This window comes from Gymnoscopelus microlampas (genome assembly GCF_963454915.1).
Source record: "Gymnoscopelus microlampas genome assembly, chromosome: 21".
Taxonomy (NCBI): Eukaryota; Metazoa; Chordata; class Actinopteri; order Myctophiformes; family Myctophidae; genus Gymnoscopelus; species Gymnoscopelus microlampas.
Window position 1 is genome coordinate 1,026,086 of NC_139958.1, and position 19,203 is coordinate 1,045,288.

At 44.4% G+C, this 19,203-nt stretch overlaps 1 protein-coding gene across 2 annotated transcripts in view; it reads right to left on the minus strand.

The window, feature by feature from the left end:
* Positions 1-19,203, minus strand: part of LOC311038112 (inositol hexakisphosphate and diphosphoinositol-pentakisphosphate kinase 2-like) — a 61,630-nt gene that overhangs the window by 26,045 nt on the left and 16,382 nt on the right. For both annotated transcript variants that reach the window (XM_084047454.1, XM_084047455.1), the window contains exons 10-17: positions 17,566-17,652; positions 16,772-16,847; positions 10,528-10,637; positions 10,351-10,436; positions 10,127-10,252; positions 9,326-9,447; positions 8,018-8,200; positions 6,972-7,113 (exon numbers count right to left, since the gene is read on the minus strand). In XM_084047454.1, coding sequence (XP_083903580.1) covers positions 6,972-7,113; positions 8,018-8,200; positions 9,326-9,447; positions 10,127-10,252; positions 10,351-10,436; positions 10,528-10,637; positions 16,772-16,847; positions 17,566-17,652 — 932 coding nt within the window. The remainder of the gene's footprint in view (positions 1-6,971; positions 7,114-8,017; positions 8,201-9,325; positions 9,448-10,126; positions 10,253-10,350; positions 10,437-10,527; positions 10,638-16,771; positions 16,848-17,565; positions 17,653-19,203) is intronic.

Consider the following 19,203-nt stretch of genomic DNA (forward strand, 5'->3'; position numbering starts at 1 on the left):
GATTGATTGATTGATTGATTGATTTATATACATCACACATTAATAACATCAGCTCCAGAGTCTCTGTGGGAACACAAACCATACAGTATTAACACATCGGGTGCCGATCACGGTCTGAACCGTGTGTTTACATAGTAGCGCTCTGGTGCCGTTCACGGTCTGAACCGTGATTTCAGTCTTTTTGTTTTTTTCGTTTTTCTCCGCGCGGGCGGGGCTAGAGCAGCTCTGGGAGTACCCATTGTGATCTTGAGAAGGAAGGGCCAGATAGATCACCGGAAACAAAAACATGGCTTCCATCCGCTTCCTGTCTATTTCCTTCTTTAAAACGCCTATATCTCCGAATCCGTTTCCGGTGGTGAAAACCATGCGCGACCCCCCCCCCGTTGTAACGTGCGAGTGAAATGTTATGGTTCCAGGCTGTAGCCAGGGTCATCACTCAACATGAATGGATGCTTTTTTTTACGTGGATTTGCTGGTCGTGGAGTCTAAAGCTTTAAACAGCAAAGCGCAGTCAATGGGGAGAATGCTGGCACCCAACGTAAGTTGTTATGAAAAAATGCTGGCACCCGATGTGTTAAAATAATAATATCATAATGACATACATCACTTATATACACCATACATTCTCACTGTGGTACAGCTGGATGTCTGAAAGGCTGTGACCTTTCTAACTAACCCCACGTGAAATGGGGAGAGAGATAGAGGGGTGACGCGCAGAAAAGGTCGTTGGGATCGGGAGTCGAACCCGCGACGCGCTGTCAGGCTTGATTACCAGCCGAGGTGGCCAGACGGCTACGCCAACCGTCCGGGTGTCCCCTCTTTTGTCAACAACTGAACACAACTGCTTCCACAGATCTATCCTGCCAACACCCAAGGCCCTCAATAGCTAGAACCCTGGGGTTAAAGGTTAACCTCTCTCGTATGACATCTGGCCTGCACCTGTCAGCGGAAAAGACAAGGGTGATTTATTCTCTTCTGCAGAACAAAGTCATGCTGTGTCGGCGGACAGAGAAATAGCGGACTATCTCAAGTCAGGTTTCGAGATGGATGTATTGAGCAAATTCCCCATCATCAAGAAGATCTCTCTTCCACTCCAGTGGCGTGCACAGACATTTTGATGGGCAGGTGCTCAAGTAAATTGTACTTTTTTTTTGTTGAGGTTTGGAGTGGTTATGGTAAAAAGAAAAATCATATCACATAAAGAATTGGCGGACCCCCTGTAGTAACTCTGAGGACCCCCTAGGGGTCCCGGACCCCCTGTTGAAGACCCCTGCTGTAAACTGAAAAAAACAAAACACTTTTTTTTTCTTTTTTTCAAAAGGGCTCTAGCGCCACCAAGAGTCTATCTGTGCACGTCCCTGTTCCACTCAATACCCCAACACCATCCACTGCCCCCCCATGGAGAGACTCAATACCCCAACACCATCCACTGCCCCCCATGGAGAGACTCAATACCCCAACACCATCCACTGCCCCCCCATGGAGACTCAATACCCCAACACCATCCACTGCCCCCCATAGAGAGACTCAATACCCCAACACCATCCACTGCCCCCCCATGGAGAGACTCAATACCCCAACACCATCCACTGCCCCCCATAGAGAGACTCAATACCCCAACACCATCCACTGCCCCCCCATGGAGAGACTCAATACCCCAACACCATCCACTGCCCCCCATGGAGAGACTCAATACCCCAACACCATCCACTGCCCCCCCATGGAGAGACTCAATACCCCAACACCATCCACTGCCCCCCCATGGAGAGACTCAATACCCCAACACCATCCACTGCCCCCCCATAGAGAGACTCAATACCCCAACACCATCCACTGCCCCCCATGGAGAGACTCAATACCCCAACACCATCCACTGCCCCCCCATAGAGAGACTCAATACCCCAACACCATCCACTGCCCCCCCATAGAGAGACTCAATACCCCAACACCATCCACTGCCCCCCATAGAGAGACTCAATACCCCAACACCATCCACTGCCCCCACGGAGAGACTCAATACCCCAACACCATCCAGTACCCCCCCATAGAGAGACTCAATACCCCAACACCATCCACTGCCCCCCATAGAGAGACTCAATACCCCAACACCATCCACTGCCCCCCATAGAGAGACTCAATACCCCAACACCATCCACTGCCCCCCATAGAGAGACTCAATACCCCAACACCATCCACTGCCCCCCCATAGAGAGACTCAATACCCCAACACCATCCACTGCCCCCCATAGAGAGACTCAATACCCCAACACCATCCACTGCCCCCCATGGAGAGACTCAATACCCCAACACCATCCACTGCCCCCCATAGAGAGACTCAATACCCCAACACCATCCACTGCCCCCCATAGAGAGACTCAATACCCCAACACCATCCACTGCCCCCCCATAGAGAGACTCAATACCCCAACACCATCCACTGCCCCCCATAGAGAGACTCAATACCCCAACACCATCCACTGCCCCCCATGGAGAGACTCAATACCCCAACACCATCCACTGCCCCCCATAGAGAGACTCAATACCCCAACACCATCCACTGCCCCCCCATAGAGAGACTCAATACCCCAACACCATCCACTGCCCCCCATAGAGAGACTCAATACCCCAACACCATCCACTGCCCCCCATGGAGAGACTCAATACCCCAACACCATCCACTGCCCCCCATGGAGAGACTCAATACCCCAACACCATCCACTGCCCCCCATAGAGAGACTCAATACCCCAACACCATCCACTGCCCCTCATGGAGAGACTCAATACCCCAACACCATCCACTGCCCCCCATAGAGAGACTCAATACCCCAACACCATCCACTGCCCCTCATGGAGAGACTCAATACCCCAACACCATCCACTGCCCCCCATAGAGACTCAATACCCCAACACCATCCACTGCCCCCCCATGGAGAGACTCAATACCCCAACACCATCCACTGCCCCCCATAGAGAGACTCAATACCCCAACACCATCCACTGCCCCCCATGGAGAGACTCAATACCCCAACACCATCCAGTACCCCCCCATAGAGAGACTCAATACCCCAACACCATCCACTGCCCCCCATAGAGAGACTCAATACCCCAACACCATCCACTGCCCCCCATAGAGAGACTCAATACCCCAACACCATCCACTGCCCCCCATAGAGAGACTCAATACCCCAACACCATCCACTGCCCCCCATAGAGAGACTCAATACCCCAACACCATCCACTGCCCCCCCATAGAGAGACTCAATACCCCAACACCATCCACTGCCCCCCATAGAGAGACTCAATACCCCAACACCATCCACTGCCCCCCATGGAGAGACTCAATACCCCAACACCATCCACTGCCCCCCATGGAGAGACTCAATACCCCAACACCATCCACTGCCCCCCATGGAGAGACTCAATACCCCAACACCATCCACTGCCCCCCATAGAGAGACTCAATACCCCAACACCATCCACTGCCCCCCCATAGAGACTCAATACCCCAACACCATCCACTGCCCCCCATAGAGAGACTCAATACCCCAACACCATCCACTGCCCCCCATGGAGAGACTCAATACCCCAACACCATCCACTGCCCCCCATAGAGAGACTCAATACCCCAACACCATCCACTGCCCCCTCATGGAGAGACTCAATACCCCAACACCATCCACTGCCCCCCATAGAGAGACTCAATACCCCAACACCATCCACTGCCCCTCATGGAGAGACTCAATACCCCAACACCATCCACTGCCCCCCATAGAGACTCAATACCCCAACACCATCCACTGCCCCCCCATGGAGAGACTCAATACCCCAACACCATCCACTGCCCCCCATAGAGAGACTCAATACCCCAACACCATCCACTGCCCCCCATGGAGAGACTCAATACCCCAACACCATCCAGTACCCCCCCATAGAGAGACTCAATACCCCAACACCATCCACTGCCCCCCATAGAGAGACTCAATACCCCAACACCATCCACTGCCCCCCATAGAGAGACTCAATACCCCAACACCATCCACTGCCCCCCATAGAGAGACTCAATACCCCAACACCATCCACTGCCCCCCATAGAGAGACTCAATACCCCAACACCATCCACTGCCCCCCATAGAGAGACTCAATACCCCAACACCATCCACTGCCCCCCATAGAGAGACTCAATACCCCAACACCATCCACTGCCCCCCCATAGAGAGACTCAATACCCCAACACCATCCACTGCCCCCCATAGAGAGACTCAATACCCCAACACCATCCACTGCCCCCCATAGAGAGACTCAATACCCCAACACCATCCACTGCCCCCCATAGAGAGACTCAATACCCCAACACCATCCAGTACCCCCCCATAGAGAGACTCAATACCCCAACACCATCCACTGCCCCCCATGGAGAGACTCAATACCCCAACACCATCCACTGCCCCCCATGGAGAGACTCAATACCCCAACACCATCCACTGCCCCCCATAGAGAGACTCAATACCCCAACACCATCCACTGCCCCCCCATGGAGAGACTCAATACCCCAACACCATCCACTGCCCCCCATGGAGAGACTCAATACCCCAACACCATCCACTGCCCCCCATAGAGAGACTCAATACCCCAACACCATCCACTGCCCCCCCATGGAGACTCAATACCCCAACACCATCCACTGCCCCCCATGGAGACTCAATACCCCAACACCATCCAGTACCCCCCGTGGAGAGGCTTTTCAGCCTGGGGAGTCTCGTCCTCACCTCCAAAAGGAACATACATTTTACACATGTTACAATGACCACTGTGGATTATACGAGTACATACTGATGTGTTGAGTCTGAGTAAGCCTGTAGGCAATCTGGGAACCCAGAGCCAACTGAAAAGGAAAAACAGCGACCTCTGCTGTTTGACACTATCTCAGTTGGCTCTGGGACAATGACAACGTAGGTTTTCATTCCCACTAACAATATTTCTACACGGAACACTAACACCACTTCTCCCAGAGAACATGGATGGTTTTGGTTATAAGCCCACTTGTTTCTATGATGAAAGAGTAAGTTAAAATGTGAATATCTGTCCGTGGTTTTGTCTGCTCCGAGGACGCTATTGTTAAATTAGTTTCGGTTCGTTTCGAGGGGGGAAGGATCGACGGACACGTGAATCCCGGCCACTACATTTGATTGGGTAAAGCGCGGCCTGCTTCCTGATCTGAAGGCACGCCCACTTGTAGGCCAGTGTGCACACGTTATGACGAACCTTCACGACAGATTCCAACGCAGGGAAGAATCTGTTCTTGAGAGATTAGCCTGTAGGTAACTGTGGGCATGTTTAGAGAAGCCTATACACTTTAACACATCGGGTGCCAGAGGTTTATTAAAATATTATACGTTCAGTGCCTGCTATTCTTCCATCCACTTACGTTGATATGTTTCGTGCTGTAGAAGCCCCGACGCGGTGGTGCATGTAAACAGAGCGTGCGTGCGTGCGCGACGGCGGAGGGTCCCCGACTAACGCCTGGAAAAATCATATTTCTAACGCGATCCTCCATTGCAGAGTGATCGCCGATCGAAAACGTCTCACTTCCACCACGTTAAAAAGAAATGGAGATATTAAGCTTTTAGTCAAGGAGATAACATTGGCGAGGCCGACCGGAAGGATTTTTGACATGGATCCACATCCATCTCTCCTTCTCAGAAACTCCTTGGATGATCCCAAAGTTTCGTTACAGCGCCCCACGTGGGCCCCACGTATACAAATAAAATTGGGTCAAAAACGGTACGGACTGTTTTCGGCACTCAATGTGTTAACACATTGAGTGCCAGGGGTTTTTCAAAACAGGGTACAGTTGGTGCCTGGATTTTTAACCATTTTTTAACCTTTTTCAAGTAGTCACAAAATATTTTCAGTGATCACCGTCCTCACGGTGATCCCCTCATTACACACACAGGGGTCTCGTACAATCCGGGGAAAAACATTAAAAACATTCGGTAATCCGTTCCATAGTTGCAGCCAGTTGAAAATAGTCAAAAATACATAGTAAAAAAGAAAAGTACACAGGAGCCGAGATACAGGCTTTTGAAGTCATAAGTTAACCAGGAAGTGGATTGGAGTCTAAATCTTCGAAAAATGATATCTCCTGGTGCTGTGAATATTTCATATTTTTTTCCAAAAACGGTCATAACCGTTTTTGGCACACCTCGTTTGGATTATGAAAAACGGTACGGACCGTTTTTGGCACTCAATTAATAGTTTGTAGTTTGTGTTTTGAAAAACCTATGCACCTTCATACGTATGCAATGTAGACATGCTGAGAAGTCTGAAGCCTCTGTGCTTTTTTATAGCCTTACTTGGCATTTGTTATTTATAATAACATTCTAGGCACGTTGTTCATTGTATACATTGAATACAAAAGGACCACAATGATCTCCTGGACTTCTTTGTGTTATCCTTTTAGACTTAACCAATTAAGACCTGGAACTGTGTCATTTTTAGATTTGAGCTAAGAAAGCATTATTTTACACTTTGGGCTATTCAAAAATAGCAGATCTACAAGCTCATAGCGCGGCACCGAGTGCCGCGCTATGAGCTTGTAGATCTGCTATTTTTGAAAAATCGTGAAAATGTGTGCAAATCTTCTGAATATATATATATTTTTAAAGCGAACATTTTTAACTCAAATCCTTGTTTCTGGGGGGGTCCCTGGAACAAAATATCTTGATGGGGGTCCGCGGCCAAATACATATCATTTTGGGGGTCCTTGACATGAAAAAGATTGAGCACCACTGATATAGAAACATACGTTTTTCAGAAAACCGTTGGGATTTAGGAGACGTGTAGAATCGGCTTCAGGCCTCAATGGGTTAATGTCTGACTGTACCAGATACTGTTTCTCATTTTATGTCTAATAAAATATTCAATCAATCAATAAATCAATCAATCAATCAATCAATCAATCAATCACATACCAGATAAGTTGGGGTCGTCCATCTTGTGTCTGATCTGAAGGGTCAGGTTGTGGATCAGAGAGTAAACCTTGTCACACGTTTTCACTGGATTCTTGATCATCTGCATGGACTGGACCAGAGACCTGCCCCCGGTGGGCGCCAACTGTAATAATAATAACAATAATAATATTAATAATGCATATAACTAGAGGTTTTCACATGTAGATGTTAAAAGATAAATAAAACTTCCTCCTCTCCTCTTAACATAGCATCTTATTGCGGTGGGGTTCATTTGGTGTGTGCACGGCACGCATACTGGTTCTTATCAGCGTGACGTTGTCTGTTCAGGCATCTATAGCGCCACCATGAGGCTGATTTGGACATTTTCAAGTGGCATTTCTTCCTCAGCCTGAGAGAGTGAGAATGTGTGTGCAAAGTTCCACAGAAATCGCACATTGAGTTCATTATTTCAGGCATTTTATTGCAATCCTGCAAACTTTGGAAGCCAATCAGGATGGAATATGAACAATCTGAAAGATCTGTTTGGTTTAATGACTATAGAGATACTGTGTACCGATTTACAGGGGTGTAACTACCACACAGTTGGCTTGTTACGCTTATACCCATTTGCGTGATGTTTGGACAAAATCTGCAGGAGTAGGAGTACTGAAAAAAGTGTTTTGCTAAAATCGGCCTCCTGGTGGCGCTATAACAGGCCCATGTGAAACATTTGGGGCAAAGTTTCTGCTCTGGCATCCAGGAAGGGTGTGTGCTGTGAGCACACTTTCACTGAGATCAAGACAACGGTGTCGGAGATTAGCTGAGATTAGCCAGTAGGGGACATATATATACATTCTCATAGTCCTCAGTAGAGACATATATACCTTGTAGGGGAAAGAGGACAGACAGAGGACATTAGGGGACAGAGGACAGTAGTAGGGGACAGAGGACATTAGGGGACATACATATACCTTCTCATAGTCCTCAGTAGGGGACATATATATGTAGTAGGGTACAGAGGACAGTAGTAGGGGACAGAGGACAGACAGTAGGGGACATATATATACCTTCTCATAGTCCTCAGTAGTGAAGTCTCTGTCTCTCTGCAGGATGTCATGCAGTCTGGTTTTAACCCTTTGTTGACAGCTGCTCAGAGAGTCACTGTCGCTGTCCAGCAGACCGTTCATGTTGGCGCTCTTCACCATCTGCACCAGGATGGGAGTCAGCTCCCCTTCCAGAGCCAGAAGACCCTAAAGAACACACACACACACACACACACACACACACACACACACACACACACACACACACAGTCTTGAGAATTGGGACAGATCATGTCCTACCAAAACATTTCAAATGATATGTATTAACACTAATTTAAACAGTTTGGTGAAAATATATTCTTAAAGGATTTATAAATATGAATTAAACAAGATTTATACAATGTTTTGGCCTGGTTTCCTTTTTTTTTTTTGCACTCTGCCAGAAAACACCCTCGTCTCAGACAAGGATTCACAAACATTATTTTGTTGTTGTTAAAAGCATTAAAAAACTAACCGTGTGTATTGATAACATAGGTGTAAGATACTATTAATATCATCTTTTTTAAGTGTTTTTTTGGTGAAGGTTTTTGCCGTTTAAAGTCGTGTCCAAATCAATGTCAACTTCATCAGATTTCTGACGGAATGCTGAATAGGCTCTATGCACAGCAGCCATATTGGAAAGAAATTGGGCCTCTTCTTACTTCCTTCACAGGTGTTACCAATGATACTAATGAAGGCTCTGTTCCATTCTGGTCAGGGTGCTGATATCGTGCATGTTGGCTCACTAGAAACACCCCTTTATGGTGGGTGTGTAACTCTGAGAGTGTACAAATGGAACCAAATGGACCCGTAAGGGTCCATTTGGTTCCATTTGTACACTCTCAGAGTTACGGGGGTCCTTGAAAGTAAGACAACCACTATGCCACACTAAATGGAACGGAGCCTTAATTAGTATCATTGGTAACACCTGTGAAGGAAGTAAGGAAGGGGCCCAATTCATTCCCAATATGGCTGCTGTGCATAGAGCCTATTGAAACGTGGTTGCATTGTATTTTAATGACGTGACTCGCACGTTAAAGGAGACCTGGGCTCTAGAGGTTTATGATGAGAAGTGAATGGAGGATGACACAGGAAGTTAAAGGAGACCTGGGCTCTAGAGGTTTCTAATGAGAGGTGAATGGAGGATCACACAGGAAGTTAAAGGAGACCTGGGCTCTAGATGTTTCTAATGAGAGGTGAATGGAGGATCACACAGGAAGTTAAAGGAGACCTGGGCTCTAGATGTTTCTAATGAGAGGTGAATGGAGGATCACACAGGAAGTTAAAGCAGACCTTGGCGAAGGCAGCAGCGGTCATCTGCACCCGTCCTTCATCAGAGGCGTAGATCTTCAGGTCGTGACGGTAGGTGCTGTGCAGCCGCAGGAGGCCACACCCTGGGAAGCCTGCGTAGTCACCTGTTACACAATGTATATATATATATATATGCTACACGTGATAATAGTTATTGTCCATGACGGAGGCGCGCACACTCAGCAGAGCTTGAGGCTGAGGAGGCGCGCCTGAGCGCCTCCAGGAGCGAGTGCCCGCGCCGACCGGCCGATGGTCTGCTAGTCGAATCAGCGCCGTCCGAGTTGTAAACCGATAGGGAGAGAAAAGATCTTTTCATGGGTTATTATCCACGTGTGTGTGTGTGTGTCGTGGATAAACTAAAACAAATGTTGAAAGCCAGAACACAATAAAATGATCTCAACAATCATGCTTTCAATTAACCAAATTGAAAGCATGAGCGTGCGCGTGCATGCGTACGTGCGTGCGTGCACACGCATGCACGTTCATGTCTATGCACGTCTATGCACGTAGTGTGGCTTGCATTGCCCTCTAGTGTTGGTTCTACAGAATTGCCTGGGGGGGTGAAAACGAGCGCTCCTTTTTCAATTTCCCTGGAATGCCAATTTCCCTGTAACATACATACATATATACACATATATATATATATATATATATATATATATATATATATATATATATATATATAGAGAGAGAGAGAGAGAGAGAGAGAGAGAGAGAGAGAGAGAGAGAGAGAGAGAGAGAGAGAGAGAGAGAGAGAGAGAGAGAGAGAGATGCAGTACCTACCTTGTCCACCAGGGTACATGCAGCGGAAGGCTCTTCCCAGCTCCTCAGCCTGGACCCTGCCTGCTGGGGTCAGCTCACCCCCCCACTTTAATACCAGCAGCAGAGACGGGTCACTGCGCTGGACGTCTACACACACACACACACACACACACACACATTTATGTATTTACAATACTACGTATTTCTGACTGATGACACTTTTACTGCATTGGAAAAGACTTAACCTTCTTCTTCGCTGGATGCTTTGGGGCAGCCGTGTGGAAGGTAGGTCATCTGCACTTTACGATTAATGCCTGAAAAATGGCCGTACCTGAAGGAGAAAAGTTGCTTTTATTCTGAAAGACATGAAACTTTGATTCTGAAAGAGACATAATATGTGAATATAAGATGATAATTCTTACATTTCCAGGACTGTTTTCAGTTGTTCAAGCTTTGCTTTGGATTCCTCGATCTCAGAATCTGTGTTCTGACCCAATTCCACCAGGAGTTGTCGAGCGATGTCCAGCACTTCCTGTTAATAATAATAATAATAATAATAATAATAATAATATTAACACATTGATTGCATATATGCGTTCTTTCAAATCCATCGATCCATTGATTGCCGCAATTCAAAAGATCGCACATATGCATTCTTTTGAATTCTCATTGTTTAATCTGTGATCACGCTGTTCTGTGAATTTTTCATCATCAGTTTCGTTTCTGTTTACATCGCACTCACCGGGTTCCGGATTCATGACGCAGATTCCGTTTCCGGTTCTCGGAGGCCTTTTTCAGGCATTTTAGGCGAGAATAGGGAAAAACACGTTTTTTCACACGGTATAAAAAACTAACGGAGAGCTCCAGTTCTATTTTCTTTAGTCTGGATGACGAACAGCCATCGTCGTCGTGTATCACATCGAACTGAAGCCTGAATAGTGTAATATTGTGAGCCCAGCAGTCCGGCACATTCCAGCACACAAAGTCCAGCCCACTGGGAGAATAGCCTAGGGTATGGGGGTAGTTAAATGACTGTAATAGGCTATACAGGGCTGGGTCCAGCTGGAATAGGCTAGACTAGAATGTTCTAGGCCTTACTAGACTCTAATAGGCTCTATTAGGCTGTACTAGGCTCTTGTCAGCCCTGTAGCCCCTTTGCACTTGAGATTAACCACTGTGTCCACGGGCAATAGTTTTACATGGGTTTGTGTCCACTGGCAATAGTTTTACATGAACATTTCTAGGCTATAGTATAGTACTGCCCCGTACAACCTAACAGAGCCCATTATAGCCCACCAGAGCCCAGCAGTCCGGCACATTCCAGGACACAAAGTCCAGCCCACTGGGAGAATAGCCTAGGGTAATGGGATAGTTAAATTACTGTAATAGGCTATACAGAGCTGGGCCCAGCTGGAATAGACATAATGGCTGCAATCGAAGTCGAGTCTAACTCAGTCCTGGCTAGTTTTGGCACTGAAGATTTAACAAAGATTGTGCTGATTACTATTAAAGCAGCAGTGCCAGCAATAGTCAAAGCGGTACAGAAACAACTGAGTGCGTCGGTGGACTGTTACAAGCATGATAAAACCATTCTTGAAAGCAGATACAAGGAAGATGCACTGGAGCAGTACAGTCGTAAAGAAAACGTGCGCATCAACGGGATTGAAGAAAAAGATGGAGAAACGGAGGAGCAACGCGGCTGGTGCAAATATCACCGAAAGTGACATCTCCACCGCGCACCGTTTAGGACAAAGAAGACAAGGCAAGCACCTACCTGCCATAGTCAGATTTGTGAGCAGGAGGAAAAAATCGGACCTGATGAAGAATAAAGCGGAGCTGAAAAAAGATGATCTGTACAAGGACATCTTCATCAACGAGGATCTTACACGCATGAGAAGTAAGCTCTTCTGGCTTGCCAGGGACAAATGTGAACATACATTCTTAAGGGACGGCAGAATTATATGCAAGACTGATGGCCGACATGTCACGATTAACACCCCAGATGACCTATTCCTGATTGGATACGAGGACGTGGATTATAAAGACTTTGGTATAGACGTGTAGGACAGATATGGAGTACAGACAGAAGAGGCTGCGTCTGACCCTGGGGAGAGGAGGACAGGTCCCCAGGGGCTACGGATTCTTTCCTTAAATGTCTGTGGTATACGAAGTAAGTTGGATACTCCTGACTTTATTGAAAAATGCCAAAGTTATGATGTACTTTGTTTCAATGAAACGAAAACTGATGATGCTGATACACCCGAGATGTTGGACACATTTAAAGCAATGGGCTTCTTAATGTTTGCTAGTAATAGACACAAGTTAACAAACTGGCGCTCTGGGGGGGTGATAATAGCCGTGAACATGAAAATTGCAGATAAATGGGTGCAAAAAGGTATAAACAGTGACTTAGGTGTTTGCCTAAAATGTAATAAACATGCACTCAATTATGACAAAGATCTTGTGATACTAGCGGTCTATATTCCACCATACAAAACTAGATACTCAAAGGTTAGCATGTTTAATGAACTGACGCAAATAATAGCCGATATTGGATTGGAAAATAATTATTTTCTTATTTGTGGTGATATGAATGCCCATACACAGGAAAGGGATGACTTTGTCTTATATGAGGGTGATAAATGGAACCAAGATGAAGATGTTTGTGAAAACGAGTGTCATGTGGGAATGATGGAAATGTTTAATATCCCTCTAGAAAGAAAATCAGCTGATGTACACAGAGACCTTAGATCTGTGCAGAAATCATGAGCTATGTATACTGAATGGCAGATGTGGGGATGACATCCATATTGGGAAAGCAACTACAGTTGAAGATAGTGTAATTGATTACATGATTTATTGTGAGCAAGGTGAGAGGTGAGAGGTGAATTTGATAATTTGTTTTCTGATAAGCATTGTATGGTGGAAGTGACCCTGGAGGTAAATATGGAAAGGGTTCATTATCAGGTTGAGGGCCCCATGGAACATACTGTAAATAGTGGAAGTCAACAAATTGGTAAATGGGATGCACACAAGATAGATGAGTATATAAAACACATTCAGCTTGATAAGCTGAATAAATTGTTGCTTGACCAAGAAAACCTATCAGTAGATGAAATGACAAAAGAAGCCTGTAGTATTTTGATTAGTAGCGCAGCAGCCACATTTCCTAAAACAGTGGCTCGACACAGAAAGGGCAAGAAAGTAAATAAAAACGCAGTGTGGTTTGATAAATAATGTAGATTAAAAAGGCAAAAATACCTCAAAGCAAAAAGAATGCTTAAAGTACACAGAAATGAGGCTACTATAAAGAATGCAAGGATAAAAAGTAAAGAATATAAGAGAGAGATGTACAAAGCCCAGAGGGAGCATAAAAATAAATTGAACAAGGAATTGTTGAGTATGAAGTCTAAAAACCCAAAGATTTTCTGGAAGATGCTTAATGGTACTGATAGAAATAAGGAGCATTGTCCAATTTCACTGGAAGATTTTCATGAGAATTTTAAAAGATTATCTGACTGGGAAGTGCAAATGAGTCAGATACCGGAAGTTGATTTCGAAGCATACTCCCATGACAATAGTGTTCTAAATGCAAACTTTACAGAGCAGGAAATCAGGGAGGTTGTTTCAAAATTAAAAAATGGTAAGGCAGCAGGAAGTGATCAAATCCTGAACGAGTATATTAAAAGTTCAGTAAATATATTCATGCCATTGTATGTATCCTTGTTTAACAAGATCCTTGACTCCGGTATCTTTCCTGAAGATTGGACGCTTGGTCTGATTGTACCAATTTTCAAGAAGAAAGGCAATACTGTTGACTGTGATAATTATAGAGGGATTACACTTTTGAGCTGTTTGGGCAAATTGTTCACAAATATACTAAATACAAGACTGGTTATTTTCTGTGAGGATAGTTCTATCCTGAGGGAAACTCAGGCAGGATTCAGAAAGAATTATTCTACCAGTGACCATATTTTTGTCCTGAAACATATTGTTGATCTATTTTGTTTTAAAAAGAAGAGATTATTTTGTTCATTTATAGATTATAGTAAGCATTTGATACAGTCTGGAGGGATGCTCTTTGGTATAAACTATCAGAGGTAGGAATCAAGGGCAAATTTATGGCTGTAGTAAAGAATATGTATAAAAACGTTAAATCATGTGTCTTTGTTAACGGCATGAAGTCAGAGTTTTTTGTAAGTTTAGCAGGAGTAAGACGGGGGGAAAATGTATCACCTTCACTGTTCGCTTTATTTATTAATGACCTGGAGGAATACCTCAGACACAATGGCTGTCAGCCGATACATTTTAATGATGAAACGATTGATAACTACTTACAGCTCATGTTGTTATTGTATGCGGACGACACAATCGTCATGTCAAATACGAAGGAGGGTTTACAGAAGGCAATTGACCACATGTGTGGCTTCTGTGAAAAGTGGAAACTGAAGATCAACAGTGAAAAAAACAAAGGTAACAGTATTTGGAGGCAGAAAGGCTGACCCCAGTAGATTAAAGTTTTCCTGTAATGGAGACAATCTAGAGGTTGTCCATAGCTTTAAATATCTCGGAATCACTATGAATTATAATGGTTCATTTAAGATTGCTATTGAAGAGCTGCATAAGCAGGCCTCACGTGCCATGTATTCCCTCCTTTGTAAATGTAGAAATTTTGATTTACCAGTAAACGTTGCACTAGATCTTTTTGACAAGTTGGTTTCACCAGTCATGTTGTACACTTGTGAGGTCTGGGGGTTCGAAAACATTGAAATATTAGAAAAATTACATCTTAAATTCCTTAAGTATATCCTAAAAGTAAAAACAACCACATGTAGTAATATGGTGTATGGAGAGCTGGGGAGGTACCCAATTTGTATTCTAGTTAAAAAAAAGACTCATTGGCTATTGGGCCCGGTTGCTTGAAGGGAAAGAGAGCAAATTGAGCCGTATAATGTATGAATGTCTGCTTAACCTGTTTAATACAGGTGTATATACGTCACCATGGGTTTCGCAGGTAAAGAATATATTGGACGACTGTGGTATGTCTTACATATGGTTGACACAGAAATGTAACAACATTGAATGGTTGAAACGAACAGTCGAACAAAGGTTGAAAGATCAGTTCCTGCAAAAGTGGCAAAGTGAACTTAATAATGACATCATGTGACATTTATGTTGAGTATAAGCAAGAGTTTAAGTTGGAAAAATATCTGTTGTGTGACAACCAGAAGAATAGACAGGCCATTTGTAATTTCAGGTGAACAACACAAGAATCCCAAAGATCATTGGTAGATATAGAGGACTTGAAAGAAGCCAGAGGCTATGCAATCTATGTAATGGAAATCAAGTTGGAGATGAGTTCCATGTTATGTCTGAGTGTAAAAACACTACCATTATGAGTTTCAGACAAAAATATCTGCCAAAGTACTATATAACTCGCCCATCTATGCAGAAACTAATTGTACTATTGCAATCTGATAAGCAAAGAGTTATTTATAAATTAGGTGCTTTTCTGAAAAATATTCTACCTCTGTTTAAGTAAGGCTCGCCTTTTGCTATGTATGTATGTATGAATATTATGTAATGAAAATGTATGATATCTGTGCTCCATACCATGTGAACATGGTCGTGAGTTAAATAAATGATGATGATGATGATGAGAATGTTCTAGGCCTTACTAGATTCTAATAGGCTCTATTAGGCTGTACTAGGCTCTTGTCAGCCCTGTAGCCCCTTTGCACTTGAGATTAACCACTGTGTCCACGGGCAATAGTTTTACATGGGTTTGTGTCCACCGGCAATAGTTTTACATGAAATTTTCTAGGCTATAGTACTGCCCCGTACAACCTAACAGAGCCCAGCACAGCCCACCAGAGCCCATTATAGCCCACCAGAGTCCGGCACATTCCAGCACACAAAGTCCAGCCCACTGGGAGAATAGCCTAGGGTATGGGGGTAGTATGACTGTAATAGGCTCTACAGGGCTGGGGTTCAGCTGGAATAGGCTAGACTAGAATGTTCTAGGCCTTACCAGACTCTAATAGGCTTTATTAGGCTGTACTAGGCTCTTGTCAGCCCTGTAGCCCCTTTGCACTTGAGATCAACCACTGTGTACACGGGCAATCGTTTTACACAAGTTTGTGTCCACGGCCAATAGTTTTACATGAACATGTCTAGGCTATAGTGTCCCCGAACCACACTTTGGGAACCAGCCATGGACCCCTTTGGAAACCCTCTGTACACAGTGTACACAGAGTACATTTTCCATTGAGTTAATGCTGGCTGTGTACACATGTCCACTTCCAATAGTTTTGGAAAATAGCCTGCCACCCTGTGGAATTATGCTTGAACTGCAGAAAAGGACCCTAAAAACAAAAAAAGGAATCAAAAATCATCCGTGGGACTGATGGGCGAACAAGTGGTGTCCACACGCAGAGGGGGGCCAAGAGGACATTTAGAGTCCCCCCGGTGAATTTTCACGCCCCCACAGACTGTACAGTGCAACCCAGAAATTGGCCGTGTCCACAGGGCATAGGGACTATGGCTCGTGGACACAAAACGCTATAAATGTAATAGTAATAATAATAATAATAATAATAATAATAATAATAATAATAATAATAATAATAATAATAATAATAATAATAATAACCAATATGTACTAACTTGTAACTGCTTTGGCTTTTTTAACTTCAGTTTTCCACTTTTGTATCCGTCACATTTCTCAAAGAGATCAAAGAACCTGGAGGAGGAAAGACAGACAGACAGACAGACAGACAGACAGACAGACAGACAGACAGACAGACAGACAGACAGCATGAATAAAGACAAACAGTTATGAGAGAAATCACCTGTTCTTCCTTTAGTTCCATGAATGACAAACCTACATACTACTAAGTTGGTTTAAGGACTAGATGAAGTGTAGATGGTTTAAGGACTAGATGAAGTGTAGATGGTTTAAGGACTAGATGAAGTGTAGATGGTTTAAGGACTAGATGAAGTGTAGATGGTTTAAGGACTAGATGAAGTGTAGATGGTTTAAGGACTAGATGAAGTGTAGATGGTTTAAGGACTAGATGAAGTGTAGATGGTTTAAGGACTAGATGAAGTGCAGATGGTTTAAGGACTAGATGAAGTGTAGATGGTTTAAGGACTAGATGAAGTATAGATGGTTTAAGGGCTAGATGAAGTGTAGATGGTTTAAGGACTAGATGAAGTGTAGATGGTTTAAGGACTAGATGAAGTGTAGATGGTTTAAGGACTAGATGAAGTGTAGATGGTTTAAGGACTAGATGAAGTGTAGATGGTTTAAGGACTAGATGAAGTGTAGATGGTTTAAGGACTAGATGAAGTGTAGATGGTTTAAGGACTAGATGAAGTGTAGATGGTTTAAGGACTAGATGAAGTGTAGATGGTTTAAGGGCTAGATGAAGTGCAGTAAGTTGGTTTAAAGACGTCACCTCTGGTGTCGAACCTCCATCTTCATTTTCTGCTTGGGAGTTCTGTCTCCATGGCGAATGACGGCAATGACACATCGCAGCTCCATCCTGAGTAGGAACAAATGCAGTCAAATGTAGTTAACTAAATGTGACAGCAGGCAGGTCGATAGAACAGACACTGCTTTGCTGAACAACTCAACAGGGTTGTACGACTACAAATTGTCACATTGTGGTAAACCCCTTCTTAACACATTGGCTGCCATCTTTTTTTTTCTTTTTCTACAAAGAAAAACCTTGATCCATCTGTTTTATCTAGTTTTAGACCCATCTCCCAGCTACCTTTCCTTTCAAACGTTCTGGAGAAGGTAGTCTACGCCTAACTACAGTCATTTTTAATCACCCACAACCTCCACGAGAAATTCCAGTCAGGTTTTACCCAGGCCACAGAACTGAGATGGCTCTCCTTAGGGCTTTTAACCATTTAATTGTAACGGTTTATTCTGGTACCCCCGCCATCCTCGTGCTCCTTGACCTCTCAGCGGCGTTCGACACAAGGGGCAAGTCTTAGATATTTACGATGAGGCCAGATAAATGGCCAGAGTGGCGCTGTTTTACCCTGTGCCGACCTGCGGTGTCAGAAAGAATTTATTTTAGCGCAAGTGGATGGGTTTTTTGACAAACTTTAGACTAGATTTTCTTACTGTAATAAAAATTGTCATAAATTCTATATGCTTCCAGTCGCTAGTTTAAAGTCTCCTTTCAATCATCAGGATGTGCGTTTTGCTAAATTATGGTCCTATTCATTATAAAATTGACGATAAAGTAGGCTATTCTCTAGGAGGGGCGGGATGATTTGATTGACAAGCTACACAACCAATAGCATTCATTCCCCGCCCCCCGCTCTTGATTGACAAGCTACCCAACCAATAATGGTCTGGTCTCATTCTGACGCGTATTGAAAGATGGCGGACCTACAGTCTTGGAACAATCGGCTTCATTTTCGGTCTGTAGAAAGCAGCGGAGTAGCTTTGTCCATCTCATTTATACAGTCTATTCATTCATTCATTCATTCATTCAACCTTTAGTTATTCTCGAAAGACATTGAGGTTGCCCTCATTTGCAATGCCGTTGAGATACAGCACAGTACAACATCAATACAACATCAAAATTCATATCAATGATAAATTCATAACAAAAACAACATTAAAAACAGTCTATGGTTCGACACTGTTGATCACATGATTCTCCTGTCACGCCTTGAACACCAGGCTGGTATCACAGGCGCCGCCCGGTCCTGGTTCAAGTCCTACCTGTCTGATAGGACCTTTGCTGTCAAATTGGGGGAATTCTCACCACCCTCTGCCCCCCCTCACATGTGGGGTTCCCCAGGGTTCCGTGATAGGCCGAACATTATTTCTGCTGTATATGCTACCCCCCCCCCCCCCGGTCCATTATCACTAAACATAACATCTCCATCCATTGCTACGTCGATGACGTCCAGATCTATTTACCCAAGGCTGTAACATAACACAATGTGGAAAAAGGGAAGGCATGGCACTGTATACACTTTTAACCCATTGAGACCTGAAGCCGATTCTACATGTCTCCTAAATCTCAACAGTTTTCTGAAAAACCTATGTTTCTATATCAGTGGTGCTC